The 22,721-nt window shown below is 39.6% G+C and overlaps 1 protein-coding gene across 1 annotated transcript in view; it reads left to right on the forward strand.

The window, feature by feature from the left end:
* Positions 1 to 881: 881 nt before the first annotated feature.
* Positions 882 to 22,721, forward strand: part of TRAPPC10 (trafficking protein particle complex subunit 10) — a 38,210-nt gene continuing 16,370 nt past the window's right edge. The window contains exons 1-11 of the mRNA XM_083854581.1: positions 882 to 1,014; positions 10,187 to 10,268; positions 10,947 to 11,082; positions 12,171 to 12,367; positions 13,687 to 13,882; positions 14,998 to 15,109; positions 16,100 to 16,347; positions 18,088 to 18,234; positions 20,085 to 20,199; positions 20,706 to 20,782; positions 22,594 to 22,685. Coding sequence (XP_083710707.1) covers positions 936 to 1,014; positions 10,187 to 10,268; positions 10,947 to 11,082; positions 12,171 to 12,367; positions 13,687 to 13,882; positions 14,998 to 15,109; positions 16,100 to 16,347; positions 18,088 to 18,234; positions 20,085 to 20,199; positions 20,706 to 20,782; positions 22,594 to 22,685 — 1,481 coding nt within the window. The 5' untranslated portion in view covers positions 882 to 935. The remainder of the gene's footprint in view (positions 1,015 to 10,186; positions 10,269 to 10,946; positions 11,083 to 12,170; positions 12,368 to 13,686; positions 13,883 to 14,997; positions 15,110 to 16,099; positions 16,348 to 18,087; positions 18,235 to 20,084; positions 20,200 to 20,705; positions 20,783 to 22,593; positions 22,686 to 22,721) is intronic.

Raw genomic sequence — 22,721 nt, forward strand, 5'->3', positions numbered from 1 at the left:
TCATGGGAATGACACATCGGGCAGCTGCCCATGAAGTTCATCAAAGCCTCACAGAAGTCCTGCAACAAATTTAAATAAGATTCATTTTAACCAAGAGCATCTCTTTTATGAGGAGAGCCTGCGGGAGCAGGGGCTGTTTAGTCTAGAGAAGGGTGGGAAGGGAGCTCATCCATACATATAAATATATTCCAAGAGGAAAGGTGGTGCTTGACCCTTCAGGGGTGTCTAGCGACAGGACAAGGAACAACGGGCACAAACTAAAACACGAGAAATTTCACCCCTACACAAATTCCTCCATCCTTTCTATGGAGGCTGGCAGAGCTCTCAACAGATGCCCAGGGAGGGTGTGGAGTCTCCCTGTCGGGAGACACCCCAGCCCCACCTGGACGTGTCCCTGTCACTGCTCCGGGTGACCTTGCCCGGGCAGGGGGATGGACTGGATGATCTCCAGAGGTCACTCCAACCCCGACCATTCCATGATTCACCCCGTTCCCGCTCGGCTGTCACCGCTGAGGGCGGCCCGGGGGGGCTCCGACCCTCCCTCACCTCGGGCCCTCCCTGAGGGGCCGCCCCGGGCCGTGACCCCCCGCGCCGCCCCGTCCCGTCCCGTCCCGTCCTGGGCCGCGCTTCCCTCTCGCCTCCCGCCGCATCATCGCCCCTTTTCCGGCTCCCCCGGCGGCGGCGGCGGCGCTCCCCGGAAGCGGTAATGCCTTGCCCGGTGATCCAGGAAGCGGATGAGCCTCTCCCGCCCGCCTTCCCCTCCGGAGCGGCGCTGCGGGGACGCGGGGAAGGGGGTGGGGGGAGGCGGGGGGGGGGGACGGCAGCGGCGGCGGCACCGACCCCCGGCCCGGCCCGGCCCGGCCCGTCCAGCCCCCGGCGGTGTTTCCATGGAGCCGGGCGGGCGGGGGAGCCGGGGCTGACGACCCCGCCCGCTCATGGACCCCGCCGAGGAGGAGGAGGGCAGGGAGAAGCCCCCCGTGATCTACACCATGGAGAACAAGCCCATCGTGACCTGTGAGTGTCGGGGCTGAGGGGCCCGGACGGTGTTCCCTGAGGGCCCCGAGGACAGCCAGGAAGGGGTGGCTGGTTTTGGGGGGATCCCACAGCTCCGGGTGGGGACAGGGCAAAGGGGATCTGCCCGCAAAGGAGATCTGATGGCTGGGTTTGCCTCTTCACCGCTTTTACCCGCTTTCTATCGGCAGTGGGCAAACTTGGGGTTGTTTCTGTAGTAAATAACAAGCCGTGCTCGGACGCGTTCAGGGGGAGAGGGTAAAATACGAGAATAAATCGTGGACCCCGAACTTGCTGCCGGCGAGCTTTGTGTGGCTTTGCTGGCGCTGAGAGAAGTTGCGAGGAGGAGGAATCGTCTGCGGCGATCCCACTGACACGACAATTTAATCTTTATCTGCTGTGCTTTGCCTCCATCCCTGAGACTGTTCACTTAACCAAAACGGGATCTCCTTCTTCCAGCCATGAATTAGTTCTTTCAGGTATCAGAGACAGGTAGATGTAAAAGGTGAGCCCCCCCTGCTCTTACAGGTATAGAGAGGTGCACTCAAAGTTCACTTAAAACAAGCACATGGACTAGGCTGGGCATTAGGAAGCGTTTCTTTAAAGGGAGGGGGGTCCAGCACTGGAAGAGGCTCCTTAGAAAGGTGTCTCAGTCTGTCCCAAGTCTGTCTGTGTCTGTGAGATATTTGGACAGTGCTCTTAATGTGCTGTAACTTTTAGTCAGCCCTAAAGTGGTCGTGTAGCTGGACCAGATGATCCTGGTAGGTTCCTTCCAACTGGAATAGTCTTTTTTATTCTAACTGCATCCATAGTGCTGTTAATAAAAAGGTAAAGTGAATGAGATCAGCATAGAGAATTCTGCTTTTTCTTTTTTAACAAAAGGTAGCCAGTGGCTGGTCTTAGAAGTATCTCTACTGATGATGTAACAAAATACATATTTGCACTTTATCACTAGAACACTGGGAATGCTTTATGTGCCTATGAAACAGAAACTTGTTTCACAGTTCTGTGTTGTCTTATTATGGAGTAAGCATTTGTTGGTGATTAAGGTCTTAGACCTTACTTAGAAAAAGTATCCAGCTGTAACCTTGTAGCTGTATAATTATGGAACTCCGTGTGTGTATGTTTTCTCCAGACTATTTTATAAATGTGCTTTTTTTCTGCCTCAAACTTTTTTCCTTTTTTTGAATGCAGTTTATAAGCTGAAGTGAACAGGATCTGTACTGAATCTTCTCTACTCACCTATTTCAAGAATTTTGAAACCCATTTCACTTCAGATTTAAAGTCAGAAAAATATGCATATTAGAAATATCTGGAGGATATAGGTTGCTGGTGTTAATGTTGCTGTTCAGGCTGTGGGGGCTTGCTTTTTTAGATTTTCTGGCTTTATGTGTATTCAGAATGGGAGACTTGGCAGGGGGACTTGGTGGTGCAAGTCAGTCTTCACTGTTCCTCTGTGATTTGAATAAGTAACATTTTAGTCTTTAAACCAAACACTTTAGTTGAAGTACAGAGAGTTTTACTTCAGGGCAAAACCTTGGGTTTCTTGTTAGTGGGTGCTGAAAAGAACTCTGGTCTCTTTCTACAAGGAAATTTTCAAAATTCCAAACATGAAATTTAACCAGATTTCAATCAAGCCCAGTTGTCTGATGCCGAAAAGAATATAAATTTTGTGTGGTGAATGATGATTGTAAAATGTTTTGTTCTTATCCCCATCCAGTATGGGGCCAAGCAGACTTAGGAATGAGATAAGAAATGACCATTACATGTCATTTGTGTGTTCCTCACTCCTGGACCAAGGGAATCATTTCTAGTGCTTTGGCCAAGCACAGCAGTAGCATCTTTACTAGTATGGACTAGAGTGGCTTGGTCTGAGACAGCCTAATTCAGGACAGCTTAATTAAAGTTAATCCAGCAAAAGTGCTCAGAGATTTCCTCTCTGGTGAATGTAGTAAGGGTGACTTGCTACATTTTTACCAAAACATTTGACTTCAATGGGGAAATTTCAAATTCTTTCAATGAGGAATGCATTTTACTGTAACTGCTTTAGTTTCCTTCCCTCTCTGTTCAGAGAAGTGGAGTATTTAGAGACTGTGGTGTTTCAAATAAGTGCATTCACTAATAATTACTAACTTGAAGGAAAGCTTCTCTAAGCCTTATATTGCCAGAGATTTACAGAGAAGTGAGGCTTGGCCTTCCAGGGAAAGGATTGACTTGCTGTTGGTTTGTTGCAAAACATGTTAAAAGCCATGGTATTAGAAACTGCTCAACAAATACAGTTTATCTTTTTTTGTCTGTGGCTCCTGTTTCAGGCAGTTGGAGTTGTCTGGGATAAGTGTCCCACCCAGGAGGTGCATGTGGGGGAAAACAGATTTGTGAGAGGGTTATCTGGGTTCTGGTTATATAAAGCAAGAGTGAGGGTGCTTTTCAGAACATAAAGTATTTCCTTTTGCTACAAAATTTAGCAGAATCTCTGTCAGGTAAAATTCTGCATCATGAAATAACTCCTGTTAACTCTTAGGATTTGTTCTTAATAGGAGAGAACTGAAGAGGGAGTTTTGTTCATAGTGAAACAACTTTTCAATGCTGTGCATAGCAGAGTTGTTTTGTAAACTTAATGTTTTTACCTGCTTGAAATAAATTTGACAGTGCTCTGACAGGAATGTTTCTTTGGTAAAGAGAGTTGTGCCTTCAAATCTATGAGTTAGCCTGGATTGTAGCAGTAGTTATTTGCTGTATTGGCACCACCCTGAATTCAGCACTCTATGTACAGGCTTTGGCCTGTGGAAAAAAAAATGGCAGGTTCCATGTGTCTTGGACATCTAGTGCCAGTTGCAAATGCAGTTTTTGTCAGTACTTTTTTCATGTTAGTGCCATAACTGGATTATTTTGCCCTCAGAAGCTGTGCATAGGTGAATTAGCCTTGTTTTTATTGAGTTTGCATCTCTGGAAACACCTGTAGTTTTAGCAGAGAGTTTTTAGATTCATAGAATTCAGCAAGGCATGGGAGACTCTTTCTCTAGGCATAGAGACAACCATATTTTCCAAGTATGGGAAAAGTCATATATTCACAGAAAGTTGCTGTTGCTTTATGCATTTTCCCTTTTCACAGTATGGCAGCACCCCTGAGTGTTAAATCACTCTTGTCAGGTAGGACTGAGTGCCATGATGACTCAATTCCAAATTAATTTGAGCCGTATTTTTTACACTGTCAGTCTTACTAGACAAAAGCCACTGGGGAGTTTCACTGTCCAGCTGTGGTTCTGCTCTCTCTGGCACCTTACTTTGAGACCTTTTAACTCAAGTTTGTAGCAATTTATCTGCATTGCTGCCAGACTTGGTAAGCTTACAAAGTGTTTTGAGTCATCTTACAGCTTTCTCACTGCTGTAGAAGGATTATTTATAGCATCATTAATTTTTTTTGTTGTTGTTTTTTTTGCAGAGGCAAGTTGAGTGTTTGCATTGAACATCTTGAACTTGACTAGTTTCTGTACAGTGTTGACTTTACAAAGTCTCTAAACCAGTCCAGACTGCTTTCCTAGGAAACCCAAACAATGTTTCCTTCTCTGCAATCCTATTTGAAACTTTGAGAAAGTCTTTCGCTCTTCAGTATAATGTTGTTGTACTTATATATCAGCCAAAGAGCTCATCCTTACATAGCTGATTTGCACTTAAATTATTATCTCTGTCCATATGAAGAGGAGGCTGAAGACTAAAGGCAGTTCTACTAAATGAAGTAATTAATAGGTTTTTCAGAGCTTTCCTAACAAGCTGTTCTTTTCTAATTATCTTCATGCAGCCGTGGAATATTCCATTATTAGCTTGTAGTATCTGTTTATGTTGTCTGCTGTCTGTTTATATTGTGTGTTTGCACGTTTGCTCTCACTGTCAATAATCTGTTTTAGCACAATGGACTTTATGTATAATCTTTGGAGAGGATGGCATGCATCGTTTTTATCTAGTCCATTTTCAGATACAGCAACAGAAAAACCACCAGCAAAAGCTTTGCAGGCCCAAGAATAGAAAATGTTTACAATTATCTACAGCAGGAACAGAAAGGTTAATAAAAGTAAGGGGTGAGGAGGGAAAGGGAAGAATTTTGCACCTTTTTGTGGCAAAAAGAAATACTTGCAGTTAAGAATATTGTTCTGGGACTAGAGGAGCTTGATTCAGAAGTTCTTCTGTTACTAGTAGATAGATGTAATAAAAATTGTGCCAGCAAGAAGTCGGATGTAGCCCAAGTGATTAGAATGATTTGCTGCTGGTGAGACCATTTAACAACTATATCCATAAATGCATTTTCCCTGTTCTCAACCAGAACTCTTGCATTGTAAGTCATCACTGTTGTGTAGCTGATACATTATTCTGTGGTTAAATATTTGATTACATATGTCATGAGAAGAAGTAGCATATTCTTGTTAGTGTTAATCCATTTTACAGATTTAGAAGTGCAGCAGTAAAGTTTTGCTAGAAGAATTTTCTTCTAGTGAATCATCTATAGTTTTTATATAGCAATTTAACTGTGTTGTGTTTTAGTTTTTAGACCTGTTTTGAATATGAATTTGAATTGGGAAATAGGAGGACCTTTAAAAGATGTAAATATAAAAAAAAACTCACCCAAACTTCAGGTAGATCCACTTTTTACAAGTGGAGAAATAAGTGGGGTCAGAAAGGTTGGCTGTGAGTGATACTTGGGGATAAAACCCAAACAAAACTACACCAAAGTGCAGTCTTGGCTCTGTGTTCTTTTAAAGGTATTCAAAACCTTTTATCTCAGTTGACTGGGCTTGTCATTGGTATCAAAGGAAAATATTTGTCTTCTTTAGTCATCTGACCTCAGGAGTTGTTGTTCTAAACTGCCTGTGTAGTTAGTGGGTTAGGATAATTTCCTCTAGAGGAAAAAAAAATCACTATGGTGTATTTAGATGCTATAGTGACAAAGCCTCTAAGCATCTAAGAAGTTTGGAAACTGTTAGGAAAAATAGATTATTTGGGATATTGGTGGTTCTAGGCAGGCATGAACCTAAAAATTGTCAATATTTTATGGTTCTTTGGTATTGGACAGCTGCTGCAAAGAGCATGTTCCCTGTGGAAGTCCTGGTTAGGTGGTCATTCTGGTTTTCATTGTTCCTGTACAATTTTAGAGTAGAACAAGTATCCTAGATAGGGAAAGAGAGAAGGAAGGAAGGCTGCACTGATTTGATCTACCAAAATGTCAGGAAGAAAGACAAGGAGGAAAGAATCACAGAACTCTTTGGATTGGAAAAGACTTTAAAGATCATCCAGTTCCAAACCCCTGCCATGGGCAGGGGCACCTTCCACTCTCCCAGGTTGTTCCAAGCCCCACCCAACCTGACCTTGGACACTTCGAGGGATGGGGCAGCCACAGCTTCTCTGGGCAACCTCAGCATGGCTTCACCATCCTCACAGGGAAGAATTTCTTCCTGGCATCTAAATCTACCCCCTTTCAGCTTAAAGCCATTGCCCTTTGTTTTGTCACTCCAGGCGCTTGCACTAAGTCCCTCTCCAGGTCTCTTGGAGCAGCTGTAGGCACTGGAAGGGGCTCTAAGGTCTCTTCTCCAGGCTGAACAGCCCCAGCTCTCAGCCTCTCTCCAAAGCAGAGGTGCCCCAGCACTCTGAGCATCTTTGTGTCCCTCCTCTGCTCCACTTCCAACTGGTTGATGTCCTTCTCATGTTGGGAGCCCCAGGGCTGGAGGCAGCTCTGCAGGTGGGGTCTGAGTGGGGCAGAATCCCCCCTCCCCATGGTGCTTTGGGTGCAGTCCAGGACACTTTGGGCTTTAGGGGCTCTGAGGCCACATGGCCTGGCCATGTTGGGCTCTTCTTTAACCAACAGCCCCAATTCCTTCTCGGGGCTGCCCTGGATCCGTTCTCCACCCTCAGCCTGTGAAGTGTTTAGATAAGTGGCAAAGGCCCTACCTTTTGAACTTTGCCATGTGGAAAGGGAGGAAACAGATGCTTTATTCTTCTCTTTCTCCTGGGGTGTTTATTTTTAAGGTATCTCACTTGAACATTACTGCTTTCAGTTGTTGCGTGTTACCACTTCATGTGCAGAAGCACCCTGTACTTGGTGTGGTTCACTGAAAGATTTATTGTGTGCTTTCTGTATTTGTGGAGTGTCTGTTGATATCCAGATGGGGGGTACATTAATTCAGACATACATGGTTTGAAAGCTGAGGTAGGTGCTCCAAGGGGTTATCAGACTCTAATGTCACTCCCTAGTTATCATCTCTGTGGGATATTTAGGTGTTATTTGCCTGTAGGTTCTGAAAGATGAAAACTCTTCTCTAGAAGGCTTCTTGATTTTAATTATGATAGGATTCCAGGATTACTTTTCCTTCCCATATATGCACATCCTTCCTTTTCAGTGTGTCTGATAATCATTTACACTCTGGCCCCATTATTGACAGCCACAGGACGGTTCTGACAGCCATAGAATGGTTTGGGTTGGGCCTTAATGTTGAGACCAATCCACTGAAATGAATTTGCTGTTGAGTCATCATCTTTCTCTTTGATTTTTTTTTTCACCTCAAACAAAACAACCTCCTCACCAACTCGCAAAAAATGACAAAAAATCCTACAACAAAATCTTTGAATTATCTGGCTTTTGTGCAGGCTTTTTGGGTTTGCTCTAAGTTTGAATTCCAGGGTTACCTGGGGTTTTAGAATGTTTCATTCTAAATTCGTAGAGTTCAGTCAGATACAAGCAAAAATTCTTGTAGTGGTATTGTTCGTATTTTCTCTGTAATTTCTTCTTTATTTTCCATCTTTTTTTTTTCTTTTTTTTTTTAATATTTTGGGATGTAGATCATAGATACACCAACTACTGAGGCATCAGAGAAGAGAATGAGACTTCTGCCATGCTTGAGGTCTCTCGAGTCGTAGGAATCTTGCTCAACACTCCAGAAATAGTGATCTTGTGGGACTTGCTGTTCTTTTTGCAGGTCATGCTCTTGTCTACTTGCTGTGAGGTGCTCCCCTCCCTCCCTGCAGCCCAGTCACACCCAGTTCACAATTTATTCTTCATCTTAGTCTGACAGCCCTTACAGTTCCTTGCTAAAGTTCCTGGTCTCAGTGTTGGTCCCGTGTCAGTGCTGTGCTGGTGTTGCCTGCTGATAACTTCACTTTTAGTCCTCTTGGCTTGATCAGCTCAAACATGCTGATTACAGCAGATACAGTTGAGCAGGACATGAAGTGTTGCAGCCCTTTGGGTGCTGGAAATACGTGGCAGCAGCTTTGGTCTGTGTTCAAAGACAGCCAATGTATTTCACATTGAAGGTCTGTTCTCGCTTTTCTTCTAATCCCACAGGGCTGTGTTGCCTTGATCATAAAGCACATTCTTATGTGTATTTGATATACCCTCAAAACCAATGCAGGAGGAAAAGCTGACTGGTTTTAAAATGAATATACCAGTTTTAAGCTGATAATGCAATGTGTCTGTCTGGAATAGCAGGGTGCTTACACATTATCCTTTAGCTCCTCTGCATTCAGTAGTAGTCCTTTTTACTTAAGATGTTGAATTCTGGAATATTTTTGTGGCATACATTGAAATTTTAGGTGCAGCGTAGAAAAAAAAATACTTTGCAATGCTCCAGAGATAAAATATGTGGCTTGTTCTCTCCAGCAGGCTTTGAGCTCACACACTCCCATTTTGATGTGGTCATCGTGCTGCTGCTAAGTCACTAAGCCATGTTTCACTCTCTGTGGGCAGTAATGAGTTGCAAATCAATAGCTTGGCTCACAGAGGTGTAACTGGTATAAAACAGCATTAACAATATGACTAACACTTGTTTCAGTATTCATTCAGGGCATTTGTTTGTGGTCTTAAATAGCATTTGGCATGGTACACTCAATTCAGATGGAATGAAGGTGAAGGATCAAGCATGAAGTACTTTTCTGGAGAAACAGGACTAAAGTACTAATTGTTTTTAATTTTTTTTTTTTAGCTCTTTAATGAAATTGCATTGTTGAATACTAGCTAATGTGGGCAGGCATCAGAAGAGCTGTTTTCGCTTGTTGTTGCACTTAATCAGACTTTTAAACTTTAATTTTTTAATACGCTTTATTGTGTGGTGATAGAATTGTGCTAGTGCTGGTAATCAAAATACGGTATGTGAGAACAATAATACATATGAGAAGATTGGGGAAAGGATAGTGGACTAGAAAAGGATTTCTAAGATGAACCAAAGAATACTAAAGTAATGTGGAGGCAATGCCTGTCTGTGTGCCTGGATGTGAGATTTGGGGGGTGGGAGAGAGAAGAAAGGATGTCAGGTCCTTCAGCTGCAGCTTCCACTTCCACAGGAAGGTGAGAAGATCTTCCTGTTCTGGTGTGCAGAATGATTGTGAAAAGGAAAACCACCAGGAAATAGCAAAATTGCCTATAAGGTTGTTAAAATCTTAATTAATGTCTTGTCCTTGTCATAGTTTCCTTGTACCTAAGAGAATTTAAGAATTTTTGTTGAAAGGTTACTGGTAATTTTTTTTTTTTTCATGTGGTAGACACTACATTTTCTTCAGACTTGTATTAAAGTAGCTCCTGCCGTGGTGTTGTATTTAATGTGGCTGTTTGGGACCTGCACTGTGTTAACAGACCTCACATTTCTGAAGATTTCAAGAACAGCATGGTAGTCAGGGAAGTGTTTTGTATTAACAACAGCCCCAGATAATGAGGAGAGAGGAATCCAGTAAAGCACAGAACATGTGCTAAACTAAATTTTCTCAGGGTAGGACCAGCTACAGAAGGATAGGAACCACACTGTTCCCAGTCTTCTGGTTTGGGAAGTCTAAATTCTGGAGTGTTTTTAAATATACTTTTTTATTTTTTGTTTAACCAATGACTCCAGCTAAGGAGCTGCTTGTTTCGTTTTTGGAATTGGACCAGCTTTATGATACTCTCTTTGATAAATGGATTGTGTAGCTCTGTGGAAAATCACAATAGCAAGTTTGTAACAGTGTATATATTATGTGCCTGCTTAAAAGGGTTGTATTAGGTCATGACAGTGATTTAAAAAAATCTAGTTCAGTACTGGACTCCAGTTTCCACATAGCAAACAAAATTAAATGTTCTCCACAACAGCAGACCTTAGTAGAATAGCATAATAATATATATTCTATAATTTGCACCTGCTAATATATTAATGCCTTTCATTTTTAGATGCTGGAGATCAGAATTTATTTTCTTCCTTGTATCCTACACTTTCTCAGCAGCTTCCTAGAGAACCCATGGAATGGAGGAGGTAAATTTACATTTTATTCTGTGATTCTGTTTCAGTGTCTTGGGTTTTGACTTGGGTAAATGTGTATTTGTTGTATTCTGAGGAGCTCTTACCATAAATGGAGTAGAACAGAACAACTGACTCAAAGAAATTGGAGAAATTGGATAATCAAAGTGAATGTTGTGCACTTCAGGATGATCTTTTCAACCCTTCAACTTTGCTTAAAGAAAAATGATAGTAATGCTGTGTTTCTCTTCTTGATTTTGTGGTTTGTGGGTTTGTCTTGGTGTGCTTTGATGTACTTTGGCAGCTGTGTTCTGAAAGTGATATGCTTTCTTCTCAATGAGAATATAGGTAGAATTCACATGGAATTAGATGTACTTCCCTTCAGAAAGTTTGGTATGGCACTGTTTTGTGATTGGAAATAGTATTTGAGGAATTCTCTTATTTGGTATTTTCTACTTGTCTTAGAGATACAGAAAATCTTTTACTGAAAGCCGAAGGGCTTCTACTTCCTGTTTTTCGTAAAGGAGCTTTTATCTCATTTCAAGCAATACCAAATTTTAATTGACTTTATACAAACTGCAGTGAGTAGTTTGTGGGTTTCCAGTGCCAGAGTATTTCAGTTTATTTCTCTTCCCCACAACACATGTTCATTTTCCTATTCTGTCCACTAATTCCCGTTTTTAAACTTTGAAGGTCTTATGGCCGTGCTCCGAAGATGATTCACCTGGAATCCAACTTTGTTCAGTTTAAAGAGGAGCTACTACCCAAAGAAGGGAATAAAGCCCTTTTGACTTTTCCCTTCCTGCATATTTATTGGACAGAATGTTGTGTAAGTACTTGGAAAAACTCAAATTTAAAAATTAAATCGTTCCCATAAGCATGAAAAGCAAATGAAAATAACACACAGCACAAGCAGAAAGTCAAAACAATTAAGTCTGGGTTGCATAAGCATGCACACCTGATATATTGCTGGAAACAAAACTTAGTTTGAGCACTTCTTGCCATAAGCAGTATCTGTTTGTAATGTTACCTGACACTAAGAGGACAGGCATTTGAATAACCTGTTTTCAGTACTTTGTAACAAAAAACCACCAGGATTTTATAGTGATACTGCAGTGGCACAGTGCACTTTCTTCATAACACAGAAATGTGACCAGAGTGGTTCAGTTATGATCTGTTGGTGCGCTGAAATCTAAAGATATGGTTTTTTTCCCTTTAGTTCCATCTTCTGTGTGTGTCAGGTACTGGTGGGTGTCAGCAATTTAACTGGGCAAGATTTGAAATGTCTTAATCCTGTTTATCTCCACTTCACTGCCTTTTGCCTCTGTTGTGAATTAATTATCCACTTGAAGGACACAGGTGACATCTGGTCTGTGACCAGTGAAAAAGAATCCAGAGCAGCCTTAAGAATTATCTGAATTTATCTGTGTAACACCAACCCAGCAGCAAAATAATTCCAAACAATGCTTCTGTTTTTTTAAAAAATTATTTTTATGAAAAGGCTTTTAAACAGGTTGAGATTTGAACAGTGCAGAAGGTGCAAACATCACACTTCTGTTACTGTGTGAGAATAAAACAGTTCAGCTTTGTAATTTCAAACGTTTTTATTGTAAAGCTCCAGAAGGTGTAAAATAAAGACCTTAAATGATGTTTAAAAACCTTAATTTCAGTCATCTAAAGGATGCTAATGTACCAAAGATTATATTTGCTGTTAACCAAAATACTCAAAATGAATTAAATTAAAAGACTAAAATTTTACTATGCTTTACCTCATTTCATTCTTTTCACTAAGTGAACTTACTGTCACTAATTCCACTCGATATGCCTTTCTGTTTGCCTTCTTCTGGAACAAAACTTGCCTTTTGAAATTGTTCAGAATGTCTATTTGATTTGATGATTCACCACTTCTCATCCCAGGACACGGAAGTGTACAAAACCACAGTCAAGGATGACATCACCAAGTGGCAGAACGTTCTCAAAGCTCACAGCTCAGTGGACTGGCTGATTGTGGTGGTTGAGAGTGATGCCAAGAAAAAGAACAAAACCAACATCCTTCCCCGAACCTCTATAGTAGATAAAATAAGGAATGACTTCTGTAACAAGCAAAGTGACAGGTGAGCATTCTTGGGCTTGCAAACATTTTCATCTTTTGACCAATGTGCTGATTTAGAAACTCAGCTCCATATGCAAGACATTCATTGTTCATTTAAAGACTTCCCTTGATGTCCAGCATTCAGACTGGTGGCTCTGTAAGATCTGTGCTTTGAAGGAGGTTGGCACAAAGAATAAAGGGGGAAATCTTATTTTCGGTTCTTCCTGGGTTTGTGGCGGCTTTGAAATGTGTTTCAAATAGATTTCAAGTATCTCTTCCTGGCTAAGAGAGGTTTAAGGGGAACAGTGTGATGATAATCAGCTTTTAGATCTTCAGGGATTTTTGTTTGCTTAGGTGCCTGCAAAAATCTTACCAGAGTTACAGGTAGTGGGAGTGAGGTGAGTAGGAAATATGTAGCCAATAGGGCTTATTTTTTGCCATTGTACTTTCTGCTGTTCACTTAATCACCTTTCCACTCTGAGATAATTGACATAAGGCCAATTTCTTCAGAAGTTTTTATTCTAAGGAAATAGTAATGTATGTATGAAACTCTTTTTGCCTTCATTAAAGCCAACAAAGTAAGATTTTCTAACCAGAAACAGTGTTTAACTTGGATGAGAGATTTTCCTGTCTTTAGAGATATCATTAGTTTTTTGGATGTTAATAAATTATGATAGAAAAACTGAGGAAGGAAGATACCCTGAAAAAGCTGATTTGTTTGTGAATTAATGGGATCTGTTTATTTTCTGAGAAAAGTAGAGGAAGTTGTAGCACATAGGATGTGTACAACCAGATTGAGATACTTCAAGAATCTATTATGGATGGTTATTTCAAGTGAGGTAGGCAGAGGCTGACTATATGTGATCTAATAGATCCTGATTTGTATTTTGTATAATCTTTACCAGGAGTAGCTATATTTGCTGTTCTGCTGAGTTGTATTGCTAGGCAGATTTTTCTTTTCTAGGGTAGCTACATAGTTACTTATATTTAAGTAGTTGGAATAATGTATCCATTATTTGCTTCCAAAAAAAAAAAAAAAGGTTTAGAGTAATCATTCTGGGTAAAATATTTAACTCCTCTCATCAACTAAATCACATGAAAAAGTTTTTTAAAAGCTACCAAGCCCCAACCAAAAAAAAAACCCCAAAACCCCAACATAGCTGCCTCCAAACAAACAAACATAACCCTCAACCTTGTTTTTTTTTCCTCTGATTAATGTGGAATGAAAAACTAAATATTGTTCACTCTGAGTTTGTCAGGATTGCACAGTATTCAGCTGGGCATTTGTATGTGAATGATGTGTTTTCCTCCTCAAATACAATTTTATCTATCTCTTTACAGATGTGTGGTACTTTCTGACCCTTTGAAAGACTCTTCCCGTTCTCAGGAATCCTGGAATGCCTTCCTGACCAAACTCAGGACATTGCTTCTCATGTCCTTTACCAAAAACTTAGGCAAGTTTGAAGATGACATGAGAACTCTGAGAGAGAAAAGGACTGAGCCAGGGTGGAGCTTCTGCGAGTATTTCATGGTCCAGGTAAGAGTCTCTTGATAAAGAAGAAAATACTTGAGTCGTAGTTTTAAAAATGGTGCTTTTTTGTTGTGGTTGGATTTCTGGTACTTTTAATGTTCTGATCATTCTTCGAGGGCTGAGGCAGGAATTATGGAGACTGGATTAAAAGCAGCATTTTTGATCCTGTTTACAACAGGTTTGAGTTATCTTTTAATACAGTTAATGTAGTAATACAGTTTCCTGCTGTCAAAAAAGCAGAATCCCTTCAGGCTTGTCAAAGTTTTGTGAACATCAGTTGAAACAAATGAATTGCATCTAAAAAGTGCTTTAGTAGCTGATCTTGAATTTGGGGCAAATGTCCCATTACTGTGCATACACACTCAAACCTGCAGTTGGTATTTAACATGAACGCTGCTGTTTCCTTTTTCAGATTGTTACCAGTATTTATAGAGGTGATGCTTAGAAAAGTGTCTGTTTTGAAGTAATCCATATAGAGAGTGCCATGAACTCTGGTTTTTATGTAGTTATAAATACAATTTTGTTTTAGCTGGTTTAGAGAAAAGCAAGAACCTCTTGTTTGATAAAATCAAATATCTTGATTCCTTTAGATATTTCTGGTCCCTGTACAGTGCTGATCCACCACTCCATTGCATCCTCATGTCTCCTTTGACTGCATGTGCTATCTTTTGTATAGGATATATCTAATTTTGAGGCTTTTTCTACTTAGCAGTTTGGCTTTGTGTACAAAAAAGCCTTTTATGATGTGCTGCAATTGATGCCTTCATGGTATAAACTGAGGTGAAATCATCAGTACTATTGTGGGAGATGAGTCTTCAGCATTTATTCATTTATTTATTTAAATTCAAACTTTTCATAGATCTATGAGCAATATCTTGTAGTGGATTAGAGTCTGGATACACATCAGAATTTACTGGCAGAGCTGTGTGACTTAATCTCCTTTTGTGAACCTCCCTGGGTTGGGAAGAAATCTGCTCCAATGGCAGGTTTTTCTATGTGTGTGTGAAATGAAAATTAGAAAAAGTATTTCCTGGAGCACTGTGGATGGATAGGGACAAGCTGTAATACCAGACATGAATAATGTCAATAACATGTTCCCTGTATTGCCTGTATGCCAAAAGGAAGAGCTGGCCTTTGTCTTTGAGATGCTGCAGCAGTTTGAGGATGCCCTGGTGCAGTATGACGAGCTGGATGCCTTGTTCTCTCAGTACGTCGTCAACTTTGGGGCTGGTGGTAAGTGTCTGAAAATGTGAAATAAATGTTGAGTGCATGAATTCCTTCACTGAGCAGCCCTGTGCTTGGGGCAGTTACAGGGTGGCTGCAGCAGGCAGTTTGTGCTCTGGTTTTGTGCTGTGTACAAACACAAGTGTCCATTAGTTACCAAAATTTTGTTTCTTGTCTCTGAGGCTTAGAAGCGATTTTTAATGAAAACCTGTGTTTTGCTCTAATGGGATGATTGTTACAATCAGAGCTCTGAACTCTGAAATGACATAAGTATTGATCTGGCTGAGATACAGCTGCTGTTTTTACAGCTCACTGCTAGGTTTTTCAGTAAAGAGCTTCCTGGAAAAGTGCATTCAGTGTTGCCTCAAATTACACAAGATGTTTGGTAATCACTGCAAAACTTAATAGAAATAGGTGCTTAATCTCCCCTGCAGAAGATTTAACTTCATTTTTGAGAAAAATTACTGTGCAAGAAGTATCAAATAGCTTTAAACTGTTTTAATGAGCTAAAGCACATGGTGTTATGTAACAGCTTTAATCAGATATGTTTTATGAATCTGGTGAAAATATAGTGCAGGAGTAATTGCAGTGAAATAGACTTGTGCTGGCTGAACCCAGTGCAATACCTGGAAGTGGGGACACATCCATCCATGAATCTGAGTAAGAAATACTTAAGCAGATAAAGCTTTTTTGTTTTGAACTTCAGGTAGGTTTAATTGCTAATAAATAAGTTGCAAACTGGTTGCCACTCTACTGATAACAAACATACAATTAAGACAAAATGCCTGTGGGAATTGAATGTGTAATTCAGTCATCATACCTCGCTGTGGAAGTTCTGGTGGTTTTTCAGTTTGCTTTTTAAAGTTAAGGCATTAAAGTCATTTATCCATGTGATAAACTTGGGAAGGACTAAGGCAGTTCACAGTCTCTGGAGGGAGGATGAAGAGGCTTTCCTAGAGAGCAGTGGTTGATTCTTGGATATTAACTTTGTTTACTTAGATGGTGCAAACTGGCTGACGTTTTTTTGCCAGCCAGTGAGGAGCTGGAATGGTTTAATTCTGCGGAAGCCCATAGACATGGAGAAGAGGGAGCTAATTCAGAACCAAGAGGCCACACTGCTGGACCTGCGCAGTTACCTGTTCTCCCGGCAGTGCACGCTGTTAATCTTCCTGCAGAGGCCATGGGAGGTTTCCCAGAGAGCTCTGGAGCTTCTCCACAACTGTGTGCAGGAACTGAAGCTGTTGGAAGTGAGTCAGTGTGATCTATTCCATTTTGTGAATCATTTCATCCAGTGATGATCTAATGAGACCTTTCAAGTTGAGCTGTCGGTGACCAGCATTCAGTATGCACTGGCTGGGAGTTACCAAAATGATGCTGTAATAACAATTGTGCTGCAGTTGTTTCTGTCATCATGAGGATGTCTTTGGCAAGAAATTTGGAGACAGCACATCTGGGAACCACATCTGTTTAGTTAAAATGTTTTAGTCTTCACCTGGAAAGTAATTCTTTAAACTGGTAGTCATTTGCCTGCTTCTTTCATGGGTTAATTACCAATCTATAGCAATGTTGTATTGAAGGAAACAAGGCAGAGTGGTTATTATGCTGTTATGCAGGACAATCCTCTGTAACAAAAAGAAGGGATTAATTTCTGAATATCACTTTGTGGCTTACCCATGTCCTCATCCCATGGGTGCTCTGTTAGTTTTATCTGAGCTGTTATAACAGCAGCTGCCAACTTTTGCCTGTCTGACATTGTGGTAGTAAGTTCCATCTGTTCCTCTGCATTTAAAAAATGCAAATCTGCTTCAGATGCTTTGCTGACACCTTCATGTGTTTTCAAACTAATTCTCACAGATAGTATAATTTGTGTTTGCATTTTGTGGTGGTGTTTTTTTTATTTCCAAAATGTAGCCTTCCAGATCTCTGAAGGCACTTCCTACAGTTCCCATTTTGCTGCACCCAAGTCTGCCCTGAACCTCCAATGTTTGGAATTTTCCTGTGCACTGTCTCTTATTTCTGCTGTTCCTGTCTTGTTGTGGTGATCCAAAATGAATTCAGTGTTCTGCCTGTGAGACAGTGACAATTAATTGTGCATAGCTTGTACTTATTCCTGTTGTGATCCCTTTTCTTCATGCAGGCAAACCTCTTAACATGGCTTGATGCCACTGAACTCACAGCAGAAATCTAAACTACTCTGTTCTTAGGGTCTTTGTATTCCTGAAAATGCTTTCAGTATTCAGATCTTTATTATTTCTTCAAGTTCATTGTGCTCATACTTTGGACTTTCCTATCCCATTAGTCACCTAGTTTATTATGGGGTTTAGGACTTTTATAGTCTTTCTAAAAGGAACATTTTTGTATGGGTTATGAAGAGGATTTTGAAACACCGTTTTTGTGTCTATGTTCTATCTTTTTAGTTATGCTCATCTTTATCTTAATTCTTGAAAATATTCTAGCATCAGACTCTTGTCTTTATCTTTTTTTGTTTCTTTGTTTGTTTTCATCTCTATTTTTTTAATTAATTGTCCATGACAGATGTCTTATCCTTCCATGAATAAGCTTATTTTTGTGAAGGAATCTTAAAGACTAATTTGTCTTTTCCAGGTTTTTAACACTTCTTTATACTTTCCATCTCAGTCTCAGAACTGATGTCTCTTAAGGAAAGTAGTAGATTTACAGAAAATTTTCCTAACTCTGGTTTCCTCAAGCTGAGTTTTCAGGCTTTTGGAATTTTCCCAAGACCTATTAGTCTCCCTTTCCTTCTCTTGCATCTTGATGAATGTATCAGATCTAGTTAATATGTTTTATGAACTAATATGTATAAATAAATCAGGAAGCAGCAAGAGTTGGGCTGTGATTTGTGTATTCCTAGAGTAATCTCTTCTAAGGAGTTCTGCTGTGTTGTGTCAAGAAAAGTACTTTTGCTGAAGTATTTTCTCATCTGATGATTGTTTATTTCCCAGTTAATTTTATCTGTTCATCTCCAGGTCTCAGTTCCTCCTGGAGCTTTGGATTGCTGGGTGTTTTTGAGTTGCTTGGAAGTCTTACAGAGAATAGAAGGCTGCTGTGATAGGGCTCAAATAGATGCAAATGTTTCCCACACAGTTGGCCTGTGGAGCTATGCCACGGAGAAGGTGAGTGAGTGATGTGTTGGGGTGCTGGTATTACAATGTTGAAATAGAATATTTGTTTCCCTGGAACAGATTTTGTCCTTTTTATTGTAGAATTTAGTACTGAATTCTGTACATTCTCTTGAGTCTAAGTCTAGATGAGACATCCATGTTTATAGTCACTTTTTCCTCTGTCTTTTGAAGTCTGGGAATTACAAGGGTTTGTCTGCCTCGTTTTCTGTCCCCTGCTTTCCTCATCACTAATTTGATAATTAATCAGTAATTTGATTAAACTCTAGAATGAGCTCAGTCCATGTTGACTGAGAGGGAGAGCAGGTGAATTACAGATACAGCAGAAAAAATGCCCAGATTTGGATGCATTTACCATTAAAAATAGAGATTACAGCAGTCTGTTTACACAGGTTATATTTCTGCTTCATGTTAGTACCACAGTAATAGACCCCTACCTCCCTTGAAGGTGCTATCTTTGGTGGCTTGTGAAAGAAACAAATAATTTCCATTTTTTTCAGACACCAGCCTTTACTATAAATGTTCTGAAGTCACCTTTTCAGTTTGGTTAAACTGCTTCCCTAAGTTTTCAAGTTCCACTTACTCTGTTCCTAGAAAGAGGTGATGTTTGAGGTGTCTACTGCTTTCCACAGTTGAAAAACATTTTAGACAGAACTCCAGAAACTACTGAAATAGTTTACTGGGGTATTTGTGGATGTTTTTGAAGACCAACATCTTTGGAAGGCTCACCCTTTTGTTTGCATGGCCTGTTAAATATTTGCTATTTACTTTAATCATAGTTTGCTCATGTTTCAGTAGACTTAATAGTCCTGTAATTGAGCCTTTGAAGTCCTTGTTTTATTACAAAGGCAGGGAAAAAGAGTTATTGCTTAAAAAAAAAAAAAAAAAAAAAAAAGAGGGGGGTGGAGATCAGAATAAAGAGAGCAAAAAATTGTTTAAAATGGCAGTTGGTGCATCAGATTCTTCCCATATTCCTTAGATGTTTCCATGGAAGATAAGTTCTAACTTGAGCTGGAAATGTTCTTCCCTTCCATCATTTTTCTAACACAAAGGGTAAAGGGAAGAATTTTAGAATAATGAATAGCAGCAAGGTGGAACTGACTGACTGAAGAAATTTAGCAACTAGTGACAAAATTAAGTGGAGTTTAAAATATTTTTTAAAAAAAGGTTAATATCCATCCCCCTTTTTTATGGTGTGGAGTAATGTGACAAGATGTGCCCTTTATTCTTTTGTGGACCTACCTTTATAGCTGATTGAGTTTTCTAAGTAAATCAACCAAATGGCCAACAGATAAAAGCTTCTTTAAGACAATATTCTGGGTGTTGAGCCACCAGCTGCTGTCTAGAAGGGGTTTTATGGTAGTTAACTGTATTAACACTGTTAGCTGTGCTAATCCCTTTTTCAGGAAAGTTTTCACCTGAATACAAGACTTCAGGTGAATTTGCAAGCTGCCTAATCACTGTACTGCAGACTTGCCTGTTTTTCTTGATTATGCAGTTTTCAAAAACACAGACAGCTATTAGAAATAATCTTTGGCCATAACTACTGAACGTGTCAAACTTTGTTTGTGTTTGTGTTGAAAGCCAGAAGGATTTACTCAGATTAGGTGGTGTGCATGTAGGGATCTGTGTGTATAGGCACACGTTCCAGTATCTGAGTCAGTAACTTACATGCAATTTAATTCTTTAAGAAGTTACTTTATACTGTGGGAATAACAATTAATTTTGAGATCCTATAAGCAGCATAATATGAAAGCAATGAAAATGGAATGATGTCATAGAACAAGAAGAGTTTTATATTGATTTTAAAGCCTATTAAAGCAATCATCTGCCTTCTGTTACAGTTGAAATCTCTGGGTTACCTGTGTGGACTCGTGTCAGAGAAGGGACCCAACTCAGAAGACCTTAACAGGACTGTGGATCTGTTAGCAGGGCTGGGAGCAGAACGCCCTGAAACAGGTACTGCCAGCAATGGTGGAATTCCTTCCAACAGACATTTCAGACTTTGTCTGAAATCCATAGCATAGAAGTACATCAGTAATAAGAATTTTCAAGTATCCCTACATACACACACACACATTGATGGGACTTTATCTCTTAAAACCTCTTTTAATCTTTATTCAGTATTCCAAATTACCAATGCATCTCCTTACTGTTGCAAGTATAAATTTTTCCATCAATGCTTCACTTATCAGCATTTAGGCCAATGGTCTTGAACAGCACTGGATTGGAATTAAGTTCCTAATGCTTTCACACAAATATTTAAAGTAAAATTATTAGAAAAACAAATGGGGCATCCTTGATTGCATGCAGATAGACAAGCTGCACCTGGAGCTACAAAGTGATAGTAGTTTTTAGTTTTCTCTCCACTTTTTACTGGAGAAAAAGCAGGAATGGATTGTGGGGGGATGCTGTTCTCAGAATGTGTTTGTAAGTGACACCTCTTGTCCTGCTTTTTTCCAAAGCCAATGCATCACAGAGCCCTTACAAGAAACTCAAAGAGGCCTTATCATCTGTAGAAGCTTTTGAAAAACACTACTTAGTAAGTATGAGTTTTGCTTATTTATATTAGTTTTGTGTGTTTACACTGTAGATTAAATAGGGCCAAAGTTTTCAAAGCTGAGAGGATACATTGAGAACATAAATCTGTATTTCCATATTTGGGTATCAAAGGTTATTTCTTGCACACTGAGCACATCAAGGCTGATTTGTTTAACAGCTGGAACCCTGTAGGGCCCCCAGCTTTCAAATATTTGCATTAACTTTAATATTTACAGTTATGACTGGAGGTTATTATCTCTGGGTATGTATACTTAGATATTAAAAAAGCCAATGTCATGGCTGTCATGTTCTGCTATTCCAAATTCAGAATTAACTGACTCTTTCCCAGAAGAATATTGATATGTGAATTCAACTTCCTTTTAAATGGTTTGGGCTTGCATTTTGCAATAAGTATTACATGACTAAAGTTAAACTGTTGATATTTTTATATATATATGAACTGTGGGACATCTGTGGATGATAGGATTGTACCTGGTACAGATTGATGTACGATGAGGATTCTAATATTGTGCATCTTTATCTCCTGGACAGCTCCCTTACTGAGGAACCATTGTAATGATTTCAGGTTTTTTGTTTTGCTGGTTTTGGTTTTCAAATAGAAGATTGTTAAATAAAACAAAAACCTCTTGACTGTCACAAGAATGTGTTTGATTTTTTGAGGGCTTGGTTTGCCAGTTTTTGTTCGGTTGTTTTGTTTTATTTTTCCCCTTAAATGATTTTCCTTTAAAATTTCTCATATTTGGCTGTGGCCTAAAAGGTTTTCTGGAGAAAACTTGAAGGAAAATGGAATATTTTTTATCAATTTTACAAAGTTTTATCAGAATTAAAAATCTCAAAACATTTTGCATAAAGATACTGGGTTTCACTTTTGTTCTTCATTTATTTATAGGGCTAGTTATGTAGCTGGATCAGAATTAAAATCTTAAGAGTTGCCAGCTTCTCTTACCTGTTCAGTTCCAACTTGCACCTGAAGATCTCTGCTAAACTCTGCAGTAACTTCCTAAATTTAAGGAACAAAGTGGGATCTGTAGTGTTTGCCAGAGAAATTGCCATTCCTCTTTGTATTTATGACTACACTTCTATGCAAAGGAAATTCAGATACACTCTAAAAGATGGTTTTCTGTGTAGTTGTCATGTAAATATATACATTTTATGTAAACCCTTATTTAATCTTGTCCTGTATTCATTGTACACAGAACACAGAATTAGTTTAAACTTACGGACTCACCTAGGAAAATTTAGTAGCATTTAAAAAAAAATCTTCTCAGTTTGAAGACATTCCCCTTTTTCCTGTGACAATGTGATGTATTTTTTATATTTTTACATGTCTGGCCAGAGATTATTATAGGTTTTGGAAAGAAGTTGGGTGGTTGAACACTGCGTGTCTGCTGTAACTGCTAATTTTGTGAGAAAGGTTTGCTGCTGTTATTAAAGCTTAGGGCAAGGAGAGGAAGGTGACACTTGGGAACTGTGGCTGCATTGGAGATTAAGCTTAAAGATGAAGGATAAACTTCAATTTGGGAATGCAAGCAAAATTCCTTTAAGGCACTCTTGTGAAAATAATTATTCTGATTATAGCTTAGCATTCACAGATCTGGGATATGACCAGCTGCAGGAGGAGTGAAGGTGACCTGTTACAAACTGCTGTGTATTTTGTGCTCAGGGCAAATCTGACTCATTCTGGGAATTTCGTTGCAGTAACTTAGTCACTGGCTATGAGTTTATGTGAAATAACAATACAGCTGCCAAAAAATACTTAAAGCTTATAATAATTTCTTTTCTTTTAAACAGGATCTGTCCCATGCCACCATTGAAATGTACACAAATATTGGAAGAATTCGCTCAGCTAAGCTTGTGGGAAAGGACTTGGCAGAATTTTATATGTAAATGACTCTTTAACATGTCTTAAATGCATTGCC

This window comes from Zosterops lateralis (assembly GCF_965231275.1).
Source record: "Zosterops lateralis genome assembly, chromosome: 2".
In the NCBI taxonomy this organism is placed as follows: domain Eukaryota; kingdom Metazoa; phylum Chordata; class Aves; order Passeriformes; family Zosteropidae; genus Zosterops; species Zosterops lateralis.